The sequence below is a fragment of the Aulonocara stuartgranti genome (assembly GCF_965226115.1).
Source record: "Aulonocara stuartgranti genome assembly, chromosome: 4".
Classification (NCBI taxonomy): domain Eukaryota; kingdom Metazoa; phylum Chordata; class Actinopteri; order Cichliformes; family Cichlidae; genus Aulonocara; species Aulonocara stuartgranti.
This window is the reverse complement of record NC_138942.1, coordinates 8,483,088-8,500,873: the sequence shown is the minus strand read 5'-3', so window position 1 is coordinate 8,500,873 and position 17,786 is coordinate 8,483,088. Positions and strand designations below refer to the sequence as shown.

General features: G+C 40.6%; 1 protein-coding gene across 5 annotated transcripts in view; it reads left to right on the top strand.

Moving 5' to 3' along the window:
- Positions 1 to 17,786, top strand: part of znf385c (zinc finger protein 385C) — a 151,679-nt gene that overhangs the window by 83,042 nt on the left and 50,851 nt on the right. The window contains exon 2 of one of the 5 annotated variants that reach the window (XM_082529677.1): positions 10,143 to 10,198. The exons of 3 other annotated variants lie outside the window; for them this stretch is intronic. In XM_082529677.1, coding sequence (XP_082385803.1) covers positions 10,189 to 10,198 — 10 coding nt within the window. In that variant the 5' untranslated portion in view covers positions 10,143 to 10,188. Of the gene's footprint in view, positions 1 to 10,139; positions 10,199 to 17,786 lie in introns of those variants that run through there. One more of the 5 variants, XM_082529676.1, reaches the window with a different exon arrangement.

Here is a 17,786-nt window from a genome sequence, read left to right as displayed (position 1 = left end):
TAATTCTTCTTCAAGTGATTTAAGTATGTATATGCCTATACAGTGTAAATTAAAGAATATATGGTTGAGAGTGGCTGAACTGTGCTAAATATCATCAAACATGCAACACTGTTCTCCTTCAAATTCTTTCTTAAGTGGTGGCAACACAGCTGAACTAACTCTGAAACGATTGTTCAAATGTATGACCCCCTCTAATTACAGTTTGGAGTACCTAGGCAGCAATTAGGGAATAAAAGTACAATCGAGCATTATCCATTCTTTGCATAGCATGAGTCACTCTAGTTGGCCTTGGGAGCAAAATGATATAAAACTTACCCTGTAAAAAAATGAGTCAGATATGAAGTATGAAAATATAATAAAGACGAAAGAAGCAAGTAAACAGTTACCTACTTTGGATTTAGCTCTAGTTGTAAATGTGCTGTAACTGACATGTGTCTGCTTAAAAAATGGCAAATAAAAATGCCAGGATAGTTTAATGTTAAAGGTAACAGACTGTTTGTTTGGAGATGAAAAATTTCAATTACCACCAACATAAAATTATCATTGTTAGTCTTGGGCAGAGTGTTTGCTTATTAAGAGGAAAATCAAATGAAAAACCAAAATGGGTTATGTATTTGAGGCCATTATTATATTAGACTTTATTGAGGTCTGCTTATTAAATTTTGATTAGTGTAATAGAATTAAAATCCTAAATGTTTTTGCAAAGCTGATGTTTTTCCTAATGGAAAATCAGGACTCATCTATCACTTTATCATGTGCCAAAATGTTGGTAAACAGGGTCAAGTCACTGAAGACTTACTGTGTGAGATTAGAGTAGGTAAATATTCCAATACTGGCTGTGAACACCCTTTTGACTTCAGAACTGGCTTTATTCTTCGTGGCATAGACTCAGCAAGGTGCTGGAGACATTCATTCAGAGTTTTTAGTCAACATTGACATGATCATCACACATTTGCTATAGTTTTATCAATAGCATATCCATGATTTAAATCCTTTGTTCCACCGCATCCCAAAGGTGCACTACTGGACTGAGATTTAGTGAATGTGGAAGCTATTTGAACTCATTGTCACGTTCAAGAAACCATCTTGAGATGATATGAGCCACAACATTCAAATCTTCAGTGTACCCAGAGGATGGGGGCACTGTGGTCACAAAGGGATGGATATGGACAGCAACAATCCTGAGATAGGCTCAATGCTCAGTTGGTACTAAAGGGCCCAAAGTGTACCAAGAAAATACCAAGAAATTACATCATCACCACCAGCAGCTGCCAGAACGGTTCATACAAGGCGGGATGGATTCATGTTTTCATGTTGTTTATGCCAGATTCTGACACTAAATCTAGACTCATTACAACAGGAAACATTTTTCTAATCATTTGTTGTCCAATTTGAGTGAGCCCATACAGACTGAAGTTCAGTTTCCTGTTCTTAGCTGACAGGAGTGGCATTCGGTGGGGTCTTCTGCTGTAGTAGCCCATCTGCTTCAGTTTTTGATGACTTGATTTATATCTTTTTTCAAATAATTTTTTGCCTAGAGAACTGACACTTGGACCATCATCTGTAAACCCTAGAGATGGTTGTGAGGGAAAATCTCAGCAGATCAACATTTCCCGTCAAGCCTGCCTGACCCCAACATATTTTGCCACATTCAAAATCATTTAAATAGCTTTTCTTCGCCATTCATACCTAACGAGTGGCTAGCGAGTGCACATACACCAAAATCTTCATTCACAGATACTATAAAGACAGAGCAGTGCTGGATAGTATGAATAACACACTTTAAGAGAAGAAAACTGCCTTAAAGATTAAATTCATATGCCTGGGTTTAGATCTACATTTCCAATGAGACATTCAATAAGTATCTTCCTACCTGTGTTTTAGAGACAGCAGAGATGTTTAAATTCACATGGAGTAGTTTGGACTGTATTATATAGCTGTATGCATGAATTTACACATGGACCCCCGACGTGTCCTGTTATTCTTGGCAGCAATTACATCAGTTTGACAGTAGACATTTTCTGTTCCACCTGAGACATCAGGATTCCCACCTGCCTGCTGTTCCCCTCACCTAGCAGTTTCCCTCTTTATCGGTTTCCCTCTTTTTCAGCTCCTCCTCCCCCTCACTGTTACGCTCCTTCATCTTCCACTTGTGAACCCAGCCAAGGCGACGAAACACACTGATGATTTATTTATGTTAGAGAAGCCGTCTTCCCCTCTTACCACGATCTCTCTTTCCCTCTCACACACTCACATACATACTCTTCCTCTCTCTTCTTGTGTTTGTCTGTCTGTGAAACTGTATGTGACAGTGATGCTAAATGGGACGTCTTCTCTCCTGTTGTGATGAGTTGGAATGTGCAGGTGGCAGAGCTTACAAGCACAACACACACACACACACTTTGCAGTGTCATACTGGGCTGTCAGCCTCTCTCTCCTCTGGGTTAACGCATATGATCTAGATATTTGACACTATGTGCTACTTTTTTTTTTTTTTTTTTTAAAGAAACACCCCAGCAGCCAATATGTTGAGTGACACCAGGTGATATACAGTAAGAATATGATTTAGTACCAGACAGATGTTACTGTTTCTAATGTTCTCATTACAGTGGAAACTTCAAACAAGAAATATTGTTAGATATAACAGATATGAGGAGCTATGTTTATTTTTAGAGGAGTTTATGTAAATGTATCTTGCAAAGCAACTTGCCATCCTTTGCTAATGGAAAAAGGGAAGTCTGGTGAATCCAGATGTTATCATGTAAACAAGAAAAATCTTGGTCACAAACAAAACTCATGATCCTAGCTTATAACATTACAGTTGTGAGAATGATGTCATTTTCTGGGCAGCACATTTTACAAGCCGTTCAATAAGTTGCTATTCTATTAACCTCCTAAGACGCGAACTCTTCCACGGCATGCATTTTTAATTTCTCTTTGATATTTGGGCTGATTGGGACCCGATGAATGTAAAAATAAAGAATTACCAGATTTATTTATTTTTTACCTAATTTTTGCTTCTAAGAAAAATGAGATCCACATATGAGGACATTCGTTTAAAATTTCATTAGAACAGTAGCAGTATAATGTCCTCGTAAGTGGATATCAGGCCCTTGTAGAGCAAAATTGAGTATTTTGGTCTAAATAACCCAAAATGTGATGTCCACATATGTGGACGCCAGGTCCTAGGAGGTTAATGGTTTATAAATCATTCATTAATTCTTTATATAGCTGTTGTAAGCCATTCTGTTAAAGACATTCTGGGTTTGAAGGCTGTGGAAAATTAATAATTAATTTACTGTATGTCCTCTAGCTGCATTACTTCTGTAGTCTTTACTGCTGCTGTTTAATTCATCAATATGACCACCTAGTTTGTGTAAAGGATCTTCAGCCTATTAATCCAAAATACATGTATTATTAACTTATTTCTGCAACATTCACCACTTCACATATGATAGATTATACATGTTGTAAATGGTGCAGCAATAAGTTATTAATAAGTGTACTTTTGTCTGATGCGCTGGATCTCCCTTTTACAGAAAGTAAGGGATGGTGAATTAAATGATGAATTAATGAGCTGGATAAAAACTAGCCAAATAGATTTTTTTTTTTACAACCTGGTCAAATGTTATTACCAATGGCTTGTTACTCTTTTATAAAACATAAAAGATGCATAAAATTTCCTTAAACAAATTTACCTTTTACTTTTTAGTAATGGCTAATTATTGACCCCCAAAATTAATCAACACATTTAAGAGTCAAAGAACAATTAGAATTGCTTTATTTAAAAAAATAGAAATATTAACATATTTCATTTCTGGGGCATCAATAATGCAGTTTTTTCAAAGTTAACATTGTGCCATCATTAATGTGCAAGGTGTGTCCATGTGCACAAACCTAACTAGTGAGTAAATATGAAGTGAAAAACAAAAGGAGTCAGCAGGTGAAATGAAAACTAAACATAGAGGTCCAAAACAGGCTGACAACCTTCCAGGCTGACAAATCTGCACAGCCACCTCTCCAGCACCTCATGCAGACACTGCAGGTCTTAAAACCAGAACTGTTATCTGATGGCAGCACAATATTCCCAGGTGCAATCCTTTGCAGCATCAAGAATGGCTGCAAAGGACAACACAGATGGGAGCTAACTAAGCATTTTTATATGACACTCCATGATGACAACACATTTCCTTATCAAGACAGATAAGGTGAACCACACAGCATGTTGTTGAAAAAAACTTGTGCTCTTATTAGTATCTGTTTTTCATTTTTGGGGTGATTTTAAATTGTATTTTAAATCCCGGGGTTTGCATGTAGTCGTATAATTTATGTAATTTGCTTGTTTTCTCTTTTTGCTAGTCATTCAAATCAGTATATGTTAATAAGGGACATAGAGACACAAGCTGGGAAGCTCATCAGTGAGCTGAACAACAAGCTAATAACTTGACACTTGGTCTCTTCTCCTTTAATGCCCGCTCTTAGACTTGCCTTCAGGTGCTTTTATGGGACTGGGCATCTTACACTGTCACCCATCAGCATCTGTCTTTCTTGTCCGCCCATTTTTAAATTACTTTAGCGCCTCACAGTCTACCTTCTCAGTGTTCCTTCAACCTGCTGTCAGTCTTTCTGTCACTTAGTTGGTTTCTCTTTCAGTCAGTCAGTCAGGTAGCCGGCATGGCCGTTACGCTCTGAGGATGTTCCTTTCCAGTGCTCTTCAATTCATTTGTTTGTTTGTTAGAGAAAGAGGGCGTGAAAGAGATTTGGGTCTAGTGAGAGATAGTGAAGAGGGAAAAAAAATGCTATTGAAGTAAGCAAATTGACAGAGGGATTGAGAAAGAGGGAGATCCATGGATGTCAATTTAAAAAGTGAGAGCTTAGTGTCAGGCTTTCAAAGAGGAGCGCGTGCGAGATGAGAGAACGAGTAAGAGATAAAGTTTATGATTAAGGAGAAAGGGGGAGAGTGAAAACTGTTTGTGGAGGAAGGGAATGAGAGAGGAGAGGACTATTGTTAGTTTAGAAAGAGAAAGCGATGGCTGTTAGCCTCCTCTGCTGCTGCCAGCCATTACCTATTCAAGCCTCAGCAGCAGGTTGGCAGAGAAAGCTCTAATTGAGGAGGCCGATGGCTTGGAACACTAGAGAAAGAGAGGCAGAGCTAACTTCTTTTCTTTTTCATTAATTAGCCTGTCACTCATTACGCTCTGGCATGTATTTGGGATCATAAAACAGCATGGCTGTGGTTAGATTTGATTGCACTTCTTGTTGTGCTGTCCAGTAAATTACAGAAAAAATGACTTCTGTACAGAATAAAGAAGATAATCTGCAGCTATGCATCATATCCATTAACCTCAAGGGCTGCGAAAAAGCATTTGTTTTTCTTAGTAAATCACACTCCCAAGCTCTCGTCCTCATGCTTTCATAGATTTATACAAACAACTCATCAAAAACAGCGGTGCCATTCTTATCGCACTCTCACATCCCCGCCGCATATTGGAAAACAAAAAGGTGGACATTACAAGGCTGTCAGGCATTGACAGGTATTGATCAGGCTGCTGTTGAGAGACTAGATGAACTTCCCATCAGAGTCTTTCTTGCTGTTTGTTGCCATCTGTTAATAACTAATGGAAGTTGTGATATTTGTGGTGAATGTGAAGAAGGGAGGAAGAAGAGGATGTTGTAGTGATGCCCAGATGCCACGGCTAAATGGATGTCACATGATATTAGGCTTGCATGGCGTGATACACCGCCATCATTCTGTCAGGTGACAGCATTTATCTCCATATTTCACATCTAACCCCCTCCTCCACCAGGTCTTGATCACTCATCACGCACTCGCTCTTTGTCCCACACTTCTCCACCCACCCAACCCACTGCAGCGACACTGTCAGCACTCTACAGCGTTTACACGTACTGCATAATAATCACAAGCTGCTCACCTCTTCTGGAGTTTCCACCTCACCTCCGTGCAATGTAACCAGCCAACAATTCATATTCTGTGCATATGTCACATTTAGCAGAAATGTTTCTTTTGCAATCGTGTTCTTTGTTTAGTTTTTTTAACTTGTAAACAAACTTTTCAACATGTCTGATCTTCTTCTTTAAATCGCCAAGTCTCACAACTGACTCCAGTGAAAAATCTGTGGCTTTACACAGAGCCAGACGGTGTACAAAAGAACACAATTGTGGAAAGATAACACAATTTCATTAAACCTAAGTGTGACAGCTTGACCTTCTCTCCTCTCCAGGATCTGTCACTCATCACCATAGATACTTGGCTCTCAGCAGCAAGTCCACCAGTGTTAACTACAGATTTGCTGTCCCGCAACTCACAAAGGAACAGTAATGTCAGACTTTTTTTTCCTGCATTGTTTTTCAGTGTATAGCGTAGCAACTTGAAATGAACAAGTTGAACACTGATCCAATGACAAAGGAGGTCAAATGGCTCAAAAGTCTGAACAATATAATCATGAAAAAGAAAACTCCTTCATGTTGTATCATCCTGACAAGTCAATCTAGTATTTATTTTTAAGAGACCATCTGTTCTTACATCCATTTAGGCATAAATGAGTGAAAATGCTGGCAATGTGAAAAAAGTTCCACTCATGTGGAAATGTATCTGTGCTCCTCATCGTGTTTTTTAAGCATGTAGAAAAAGCTTCACCATGTGAGGCTATTTTGATTTTGTTCGTTTTAATTTAGATGGAAATTTCACTAGTTAAGTGAGCTAATTTTACAATTTTCACTTGGTCATAGTGTATTCTTGGTTCATGCCACAGCCTGTCAAGTCAAACACAGTAAAGATCACTCCGCCAGAACTAAATCAAAGGTGTGAATCCCTGCAACTCACCCTGACTTTTACATGTAGTCATAAATTCACTTAGGCTTATGCCCTTGGAATCCAGTTGACTTAGAATTGTTCTTATACCAATGTTGGAAATAAACATTAAAATTTATGTTATAAACCAGTGTACGGCAATTGAAGAAAACAGACACAGTGAATCAGGCTCTCTAATACAGTCCCAATCAAAAGTTTAAGACCACTTGAAAAGTGGCAAAAAATTATAATTTGCATGGTTGGATCTTAACTCATTCACTGCCATTGACGTCTATAGCCGTCAATGGCAGTGAATGAGTCAATGGGTTTAACTCATTCACTGCCAATGGCTGGCAGTGAATGAGTTAAGAAGGTTTCGAGTATAGCTTCAACATGCAACAAGAAGAAATGGGAGTGAGGCAAAACATTTTTTTGAGAATGCAATTAATTGAAAACAATGCTTAAACTGAAACAGGCTGTTTTACAGCCAGCATGTTGCTCACTCAGTAACTACTGAGTTCTCAGTGTGTGGACTCCTTCCTTGTCACCTATACCTGTTCTGGCATTAACATCAGCACAAGAACTGTGTGCTGGCAGGTTCATGGCATGGGTTTCCACTGTAGTGCTGTAATTGCTTTAGGACTCAAAAGCTGAATATAATTACCTACACCAACTTTAGGCCATATTAAAGGAAGGCATAGACATTGTGACATCACTCACTGATTTGTGAGGTCCTGTTTGGAAGACTCAGTTTTAGATGTAATGCTTTTTCTATCTTTGTTTTTGGGGGTCTTGAAATTCTAAATTATAAGCTTTAAGTTCTAATATAATCTTGGAGCTTGCCAGAATATTATTTTTCAGGTAGTTAAAAAGAGGTCTAATTAGTGACTCAAATTAGTCAAGACCTACTCGACAGCTACGAGTTACATTTCTCTGTATTCACCCCTCATCTAAGTGGCCATGCCTGTAATGATGCACAACTTTTTTTTAATTATAATTGTCCCTCCTCCCTACCCCCATTTGAGATGTAAACATATTGATTTCAGCTGTAAAGGTGAGAAGTCTATGTGATTAGTTTCACTTTTGGTGCCAGCCTCAAGTGGCCTCTTGAAGGACTGCAGTTTTTGGCACTTGTGCTCCGATTTCATTTTTCAGCCTAGATTTACTCTAGAACTTGTCTTGTGATGCAGCTAAGAGCAACTATTATTAAGCCACTGCAAAAGGTCCTTAATGGACAGTATTATAAAAGAGCCTTTCCTCAATATATTATTAAAAATACACATAGGCTTTGCGGTGGAAAAATTGACTTTTATTTAGTCCCTCAGAGAGGTGTAAACATTGTTTTCTCTTAACATACAGTATGGAACAAATAGGCTAGAACAAATCTTCTTGGCTGAGGCTGACTGATGTAAAGCTTGGAGCGATTCCCGTGTTTCTAATTAGCCCAGGCTCTGGCATGGCAGCCTGTAGGCTGATGGTTGGCATGAGGCAACAGAACAGCCCAGCTGCCCCTGTGTCCCCTACTCTGCCCCAAAGGAGAGTCTCTGGGTCTACTGCTGCCTTTGTGAATGGCAAGGAACAGAAACCTGGATTGGAGAAGAAAGGTAGTTCACACCCCGCACAACACTCTGTCAGAGACAATATTTCATGTTTAAAAAGGAGCTCTTCATCAGCAATCTGATCACTACAACCTCTCCCTGCTGCCATGCTCCACTTTCTCACTTGCAGCTTTACTCTTTGGAACAGCACTCTTAATAGCATCATGACAAACTGACTGTTAAAGAGCATCATGTATATAGTATCAGTTTAATGTAAAGGTTGAATTAGACCCTTTGAATGGACAGCAGACACAGCTGATGAACACGTTATTTTTGACTTGGACAGCGGATGTCAGGAACAATTTAAAAAACATCTGAAAGCCCTCTTCACAATGACATGAACACAGCAAGGACCAGTGGGCATTTCAGCCAAAGCAGCAAATTGAATAAACTAAGCAGAGGAACAATATAGACAGAGAGAGACAGACAGATGGGGAGAAGAGACAAAGTATATGATTAGGTAGAAATACAGTTTAAGTAGAAAAGCGGAAAGGGGCGAAAATGGAAACGAAGAGGAAGTGAACTGCAAGCGCAGGAGAGGCGGAGAGGGAGCAATTTAATGCTGTAATTAAGTTCCCGATAGCACCCTGGGAGATGTGCTTTGGCGTAGCTCCAGGACAGCTTAGCATTACACCAAGGCCCTTCAAATCACAATCTACTTACACACACACACACAAACACACACATAACACACAACACGCCATTTGAACAAACAGAAATTTAATTCCGAGTAGGCTCTCTGCGCTCTCGCAGCCAATTTCAAATCCCCGAATATGTGTCAGCTTCACCAAATGATGCATCGACAAGAAGAGACACAAAGGAGGCGCAGACTGGCAGAAGAGACGGCTGTGAGAAACCATCACTTGCAGTCACTCTCACGTTGCTCTCACTCACACATTGTAGTGCACACACGACAGTTGCCTTGACAAGTGCGCACAAATCATACTTATGAGAGCACGAACGGAAACCTGTCTCAGAAAATATTCTTTTCTTTCCCTTCATGTTTACCGTGCACCTGTCATGCTTCTTCTATCCAGACCTGCTTACTGCTTCTGCCTTTATTTTATTGATTAATTTATCTTTGTTTTTCTGAGGCTGCATGGCAGAACATATCTGAAGCCAACGTCATTCCTAGTGCTGACCTACAAAGCAGTAAGTTTGACAAGATGGCTAATGTGTTGCCAAGTTGTACAGGTGTGCAGCTTGTCTCTGTGCAGCCCTGTCATGTTAAAGGGGCTCACCAAGGGGAGGAGAGAGAAAGATGTGGGACTTTGGAGAGGAAAGGATGACAGGAGGAGAGAACTCAGAGAGACCTCAGAGAAGAGAGAGAGAGAGAGAAGAAACAGGCAATTACACCCAGCTTCGCTACCACACTGCTATCCCTCGCCTCCTTCAGGCCACGCGGAGCAGCAGCACGAGCAATAGGATTTTAACTGAGGAGAACGCGCATCAATAGGATCTAAGATTTCCTGGGAATTGGTCACCAAAGACGGGGGAGTAAAGGATACAGTGTTGACAAAAAGAGTTGTCTTTGGAAAGACAGGAGAGGAAACAAGTCCTCTAAAATCGGCTCCAGCACATTCCGAGGCTCTTCTTTAAGTGCCGTACGCCTACCGTTCGCACCTTCGTGCTGTCCTCGCTCTCTGGGGATAAAAGTGCGTAAATATATATATATATATATATATATATATATTTTTTTTTTTTTTTTTTTTTTTTTACCGTTTTCACGGCAGGTGACACGCCGAGCTGTAGACTCACAGATACGGTCCTGGAGCCACGATGCTGATCGGTAAGTGTTAAACACCTACAGTTCTCCACTTTACCGGTGATAACGCGGCTGCGCTGAGTAAGCAATACACGAAAGATTCCTGAAAGGTTCCAAATACAACCGTTTCAGGATTTCGCGTTGCAACAGTGTCGATGGGTAAAAAAAGATCTTAAAGCATGTTAATGCAAACACACTATGTGGAGCAGGCGCGCTAAAAGTCCTTGTCGGGAAAAATGAAAAATCCAGGGATTCAGTCATTTATCGGGCTCGCAAGTTGACCATTTGAAGTGTCTTTTTTTATGATTTATTCATGAATGTCCTGTGCGCCGTCGATTACATGACTGTGCATCAACAATCACCGCATTGTAATATATCTATATCACTAAAGCACTTCTGGATGGATGCAAACTGCATTTCGTTGCCCTGTACCTGTGCATGTGCAATGACAATAAAGTTGAATTCTATTCTATTCTATCAGATTATATGAAGCTCAACCAAAAGTGTGCGTCCTGGGTGGTTCGGAGTTACCGACACCTCACACTCCTTAGTCCTCTCGGCCCATAGATGGAACTTGTATCTTTTATCACGAAAACTTCCACCGTAGATTATCATTAATATGGTGTTGTTCTTTTTTCATTTAAAACGTCACAACGTTCCGAGTCATCAGTAATAATAAAAAAAAAACTCAAAACAAAACATCAGTCTGTTTGAGAAAAATGACCTTCTCAAACATCAGCTAAATAAATAAAATAAATACGTTTGCTTGTGTGTGTGTGCGTGCGTGTGTGTGTGTGGGAGGGGGGGGGGGGACTATAATTAGTGGACATTTGTAAACCAGTTCCTGATAATAAGCATCATAAGCTCGTTGTGAAGAACGACGTCATTAACCTGACGTCTCAGTGTGCCTTCAAACAACTGTTGTTCATTTTTTTATTAATAAATAAAATTGACCAGCTTACCCTGAACTATTCAAGTAGTGATGTTTGAAGATCTCAACCTTTTGGGGGCTTAAAAATAAAGCTTTGATGATTACTAGTATGTTTTGATTGAATCTGATAAAATTGGCATAGGCATTAGTGTAAAAGCTGTCCCACTAAATCCAGAAAAGAGAACTTCATTTGCATAATTAACTCAATCTCAATGGAGGTGTATTTTTTGTGTGTATGGGCTGAACAAAGAATGACTAATGGACCCAAGCTGCTGGGCCCCTGTCCTTCATCTAAAATCCTGATTTAAAGCATGTTCATGGCTCAGTGCAGTCTTACCTTTCTTCAACAAAATGCAACTGTTCCTGCATTGCATATCAGTGCTTCTATGAGTACTCCTTATTTCACTTTCAGAGACAAATAAACAGAAAATGTAGCTGAATTTGGGAAAAACATCCAGTTCACAAAGATCTAAAAGAAATGCACTCATAGTGTTGTGTCAGACCTCTGGATGTGATGGCTCCCGCCATAAGTGTGACTGTGTGGTGATTTGCGATCTCGGTGCTCTTAAAATGGCTTCGGAGCATGGGCAAATGACTCATGCAAATGGATGCCGCATTAGCATTTCTCTAGATATTTACTCCATGTCACAAATGCAACCTTCTAATCCCTACACTAGTAAAAACTATCGTCCATGGAGCACCAAAAGCTTCCAACACTGAACTGTTTTACTGAAATACCATCTTCTTCCCTCTCTCGTCAGCGTTCTTTCCCACTCGCCCTTTTAGTCAGCTCATAAAGAACTGCTCTTCTGTCAAATGGAGCCCTAACTACTTGGGCCTTTGTCCTGTGCTGATTTCTTCTCGGCCATTATGTCGTCGTAAAAGCCAGTTGGGGTGTCACTGGGGAGCTTTGGCGGCAGTGGCTTCTTCTCAGTTCCAGATAACAGCCTTTACTGGACAATGGCCATTATTAGTCACTGTGTTGCTGTCTTCTGACACAGACAGTTCTCTTCATATTGAATATTTCAGTATTGAGTTGAAGAGCAAAAGACCTGGTAGTGGGGGCTTGACTTTGTCTTACTTCACTCATCCATCCACAACACCCCCATCATCCGCACAAGCGGGGGACAGGTTGCAGGGCTGCAGGAGAGCTGATTATAGGCTTCTTCGGGAGTGGGCGACATGCTTCCACTTCCAACCTTTTTTTTGTCTGTGGGATCTGAGGTGGGGGATGCATAGGAAGCAGGGCTAATCTGAGCTAAAGGGCTCCCAGGGTTGATCAGGGGTAATTACACAGGGCTAGGATTACAGACTGCGACCACTTATTGTGGACTGGCCACACCCTAAAAGTAGAGTTGTATTTTTTTTAAGTAAAACGAATGATTTATTCATAAACATACTATTTGTGATTTCCAGATTTTAGCTGAATGTATAATTTCATTTGTATTGCTTGACCTTGAAGTGTCAGTGTCCACTTGGACTTGTTTCTAGTTTTGATCTGCAGAAGCTGCAGGGTCTTCTAAGCAGTAGGGAGCAATGGCTGTTTGAAGTGGTGGTGCAGGTGGAGGGGATGTAAATGAGGAGGTTAATGAAAAGGCATTGGTTCATTTCCCACAAACCACGCATCTGTGCCATCACCAAACCATCAGCCGATTAAACGAACAAGCTCTTCCCGAGTGTGTGTTACGCCGACTGTGTCTTTTTGGTTAGAGCAGCTGTGGGCCCCTGTCTGGACTGACGGAGTGAGTGCTCTTCTGTGTGTGTGTCTGTGTGTTCATCACTCATTATGATGGATGAATCTCCCGAGCCTCCTGTCTTTTCATTCATCCCTCACGGACCAGAGGGACGAAGGTGGAAACTCTCCAGCTTCTGTTCAGCACACCTCTGCCTACTGTCTCTCTCTCACACGTGCACACACACACACACGCAGGCAGGCATGTGCCCAGAGAAGACAAATAACCCACTTTAGTAGCCCAACAAACACCTCACTTCAGATGACAAATCTGTAGTTAAAGTGACTTTTGTATTTTTCATTACCTCAGTCCCTATTAATCTGCATCATCTATGTAAAAAATCTTGTGTGGAAATGAAAGAGTGCTGCCACAAATAGTATATTATTTCATATTTATTGTTTCTCATCTTACTGCATTTTATATGTTTTATCCACTGGAGTAAAGTTCTTTCCCACTTTTATGCAGTTGTCGATGTCTGTGTGAGGTAATCTTTCACTTTAATGTCCCGGGCTGCCATTGCTTCCAGGTAACGGGAACAATGGGATGTGTTATTACTCCAAAACTCTTGTTCTCCATACTGCTTTTTGCTGTAGTCACTAATCTTGATCTCATTTTATCTTTCCCAGCAGAAATCAGTTCATGAGGTGTAAATTTAAAGACTGATTCTTCTCGTAGAAACTCTCACGTCGTTGCACATTGTCAAGCTGTTGTGTTTACTGTTTTTTAGAGTAGTTTGTGATGATATGGTGTTTTCATATGTGAGTCAGAAATTCTAATCATAATGCAGTGTGTTTTGTCACGGCGTGTTTGGACTTTTGAGATTAGAGTGTAAAAAATACCCCGAAATAAATAAATAAAAAATATTAATAATGATGATAATTCCAGTCTTTGATGGAATTCTTTATGTGTCATAAAAGGGCTGGGTCTTTGGACAGAACATCCAATGAAGCTGAAGATGAAAATTTAATAATGAGGAAAGTGCGGCTTTGGAGTAAGTTAGTAGTTTAAGGCTACATTAGTCACTTCTAACATAATACACCTGAGTCTCAGACTGAACATTTAGATGGTCAAGTGAAGTCATGATTAATGCAAGAAGTATAATCGCTGTTTATTATTATTATTTTTAACTGTCTATTTTTAGTCGCACTTAGTGGAGTACACTTTTAGTCTGGAACAAATTCCTTGAGGGAAGTGTCCTGCAAACGTTGCTGGGCATCTCTTGATTTATCTCCACTATTACTGAGAGAAAATGTAAATGTAACTGGATACATAAAAGGAATGCTGCATGTCATAAATCAAAGCGAAATTACACATTTGAGTGGGCGCATTTTGATGTTGAGACTGAATCTTTCTGACCAAATGATGTTTAGGTAGGTTGGAGAACAGGATGACTGAGCAGACTGCTGCAGGAGCATAATAAGCTTTGTCTACACGGATACACGGATGTGCACGCAAGCGTTAAGACAAGCTAGAGGTCAGCAAAGAGCAAAGATTGAAGGTCAAAGAATTTATTATTACAGTAGTGATTTGTTCTTGACTACTGAAAATAGTTTGAACTTCCAATTTAGCAAAATTAAAGACAATATTATGATTTTTTTTCCCGCTCAAATTACAGTGTAAGAGCAAGCAAAAGGTAAAGCGAAGAAGTCCACTTGTGGTTGTATGGTTGGGCAGTCAGTCAAGTTCCATGTCCCTTTTTATTGGCCTTGTGGAAACGGTCTTATCATCGTAGATGGAGAAAATGGCCTTGATGTGAGAGCTGGCAGAGCTCCTGGATAAGTTACTTCTCTGGCCGCCCTATGCGGAAGAACAAGGAGTTTCAGTTGTGCTATTTTCTTGTTCCAAAGCAGACCTGCAGAATGAGGCCAAATTTGGACCTGTCTCTATTCACCGAGTTCCCTAAGCCTAATCACTATCAAATCCAGTGATCTGAGAGACAGGTATATTCAAGTGCCAATCATTCCCAAGCACAGAAGAGTTCTGCGCTTCTCTTTCCAGGGAGTACAGTATTAGTACAACTGGTTACACTTCAGTTATTCTCTGCTTCTGCAGACCTTCTCCAAGTGTGAATGGCATTGTAGCCACTATTTGGAAAAGGTAGGGTGCTGTTTTATCGCCTCCTCCCAGGAGTCAGCTTCAGGTAGATTGGATGAACAGTTGTCGAGAAAAGCAAAGAATGCACAGCTGTACACAGATTCCTCGGTTGGTTCTTTCATTAGATTCATTAGATCTTTTTCTTGGAATATTTTTTTCATTGTAACAGAGGCTGTTGTGGAAAAGTCTGATTTCTGTTGCGGCACATTATAGGGCTACGTGTGTTTTCTTTTGCGTGTGTAGCATTTGAACGCATGGTTCATATGTACTCCTTCTTGTCCCTGTGCTCCCCGTGGGGAAATTGCCTGTGTGTGAGTGCCAGTTCAAGTCATTTCACTGAAGTGACAGCATGGGTTTGATTGGCCCGCCTGCTGGAGTGATGGCTTCTGGATGCTGAGAGCTGTAGGCATATGTGAGCCTCAGCGGGAGCTCTGACAACATGAGAAATGTTCCCACGCTGCACTCTGCACCAAAACTTCACCATTTAGCCTCTCATTCCCTGGGTGCTGAGGCTAAAGATGGAGGCCTTGAAGAGAAACAGCAAAACATCACTTGCACTTTGTGCTTGTGTGTATTTGTGTATTTTTCTGAGCTTGTGAATTCTTCAACTGGTAATGCAGCTTTCAGCTGAAGTGGGTGACTGGTCTACTTGATGCTCTGACCTCTACTTGTGACTACCTCTACTTCTCACTCTAATGAGTGACAGAAGAGCTAAAGGCCTTTAAACCAACAGACTGGGGGATTAGAAGACAGGGAGAATAAATGAGCATAAAGGAAATAAAACCTAAAAAGGAGATGGAACATCTTTCCTAATCTGTGTTTCTCAATTCTCTCTTTGTTCCATGTGTATTTCTAGGTCTTCAAATCAGACTGTTACTTTCACAGCCACTGATCCTCATGCTAGTGCAGTTATATAGACAAAGGCCATCGATTTTACAGTCAAATCCAGCCATCAGAACCTCATGCCCTGACCACCAATCTGCAATTCTCAGGGGTCCAATGGGCTTAATAGAGTGCAGCGAGTGTGTAAATGGTTGGAAGTGTAAACAGAAGATGCAGTGATCCAGCTCTAATGGCTATCTTTGCTCCAGCTCTTTGTCAGCAGTCAGGATGGTGACCTTCACCTGTACTGTACGCCATCTCATGAGCGTTTAACAGTGCAGTGTTCTCAATAATAACTACAGTGGCAGGAAATTATTATCCAGTCATTGTCCTATATGCACACATGCACAAACACCAATTTACAGAAAAACTGGAATTATTACAGACTTTTTTCAGTCATAAAAAGACAACAAATCTATAAAACATAAAAAACAATGAACTGCCCTTCAACAGAAATAAAAATTTAAAAAAAAGATTATCAGCACTCGCTGTTAGAGGCTTATTTCCATCAATTATGTTTGCAAATAGTAAACACTGGAAATAAATTATACACTTGAGGAAATGTTCAAATATTTGTGGCTAAAAAGGATTGGGGGTATTCAGCAAATCACTGAAAAGGTAGAACTCAGCAAATTCAGCTGTGGTACAAACAACAAATGAATATACATAAATCAATTGACAAAATGCAATTACCCAATTGTGTGGTTTGTATTTTCTGTGCACACACCCAAGATGCAGTTACCAATATTTATAGTAAGCATTTTTTTTGTACTCACAAGCACCCACTTCTCCAAACCACATGCATACACTGTGACGCACATACAAACTAACAGACTCTGTGTACAGGGGACAACACTTTCGCAACCTGTGATGTACAAAAATACAAAACTAAAAAATGCTGTATGCAAATTTTTGTCACACACACAGAACTACACCTGCATTCCCTTCTACGAATCAAACTAAAGTGCAGGCATAATTATATATAAAACATGTAAAATAAAAGCTCTCTTCATCTAAAGCCTTCTGTTTAGTTCAGCTGCCTCAGTTCTCCATGTTGATATTTTTGCACAGTACAAAGGTGTCCGTGTGTGACTGTGTTGGCTTGCATTTCTTACAGAAATTGGCATTCTTGCTTTTTGTCATCAGTACCGAGCCATTATGGAGAGAGACTGACTGGGAATGATCAGCTCTAATGATTTTATGAGAGTCTACATGATTAATGTTGGCACAGCAGCGTGTTTGCGAACAAACCTCGCTTCCCCCCTTCCCCACCTACGCCACCCTTCTTCCCCCATCGCAGAGACTCGGAGGGAATATCCAGTCTCAGTGTGTGCTGATTTCTGTGGTGCTAGCTGTCGTTTGCCACATTAGTGTGTGACAATGGGTGTCTTTGAAGTGGGTTATTCTAGCACAGCTCACAGCCCAGTGCAGCGGAGAAGATGTGCCAGCTCACTGTGCAGACAGGGCCAGCTCTGAGCACAGGGATAGACACAAGGTAGAGACAAGCACATGCACGCCTGCACAGACTAAATACTGGGGTCAACACAATAGCTTTTACACCCACATCCTCTAAATACTCTTTATGTAAGCACTTCTATCGCAGACAAAAGCCACACACTCCTCCTCTGTATGCACACATCTGCCTCACACAACTGCACTTAAAATCACCAAAAAGGAGCCTACACCATCCTCCCATCACTTCATCAACAATCCACCCATCTATCATCCATCCGTCTGTCCATCCATCCTTTACGTCTCTATTTTTTTCCCGTCCTCCTCTGTTCCCTCTATAGGCCCAGTCCAATCTGAAAGCTTAGTTGGGCTTCGTCTTTCTCGGCTTATCTCCAAAAGCTGCTCTTTCATTTGAGTAAATGCCTTCATTCCCAGCTCCTCTATGAGGAAGCTGATAAGGGATGTCTTTTATCCACAGTAGATAGGCTTTCCCCCCCCCCCACAGCCCAGTGTGGGTGCT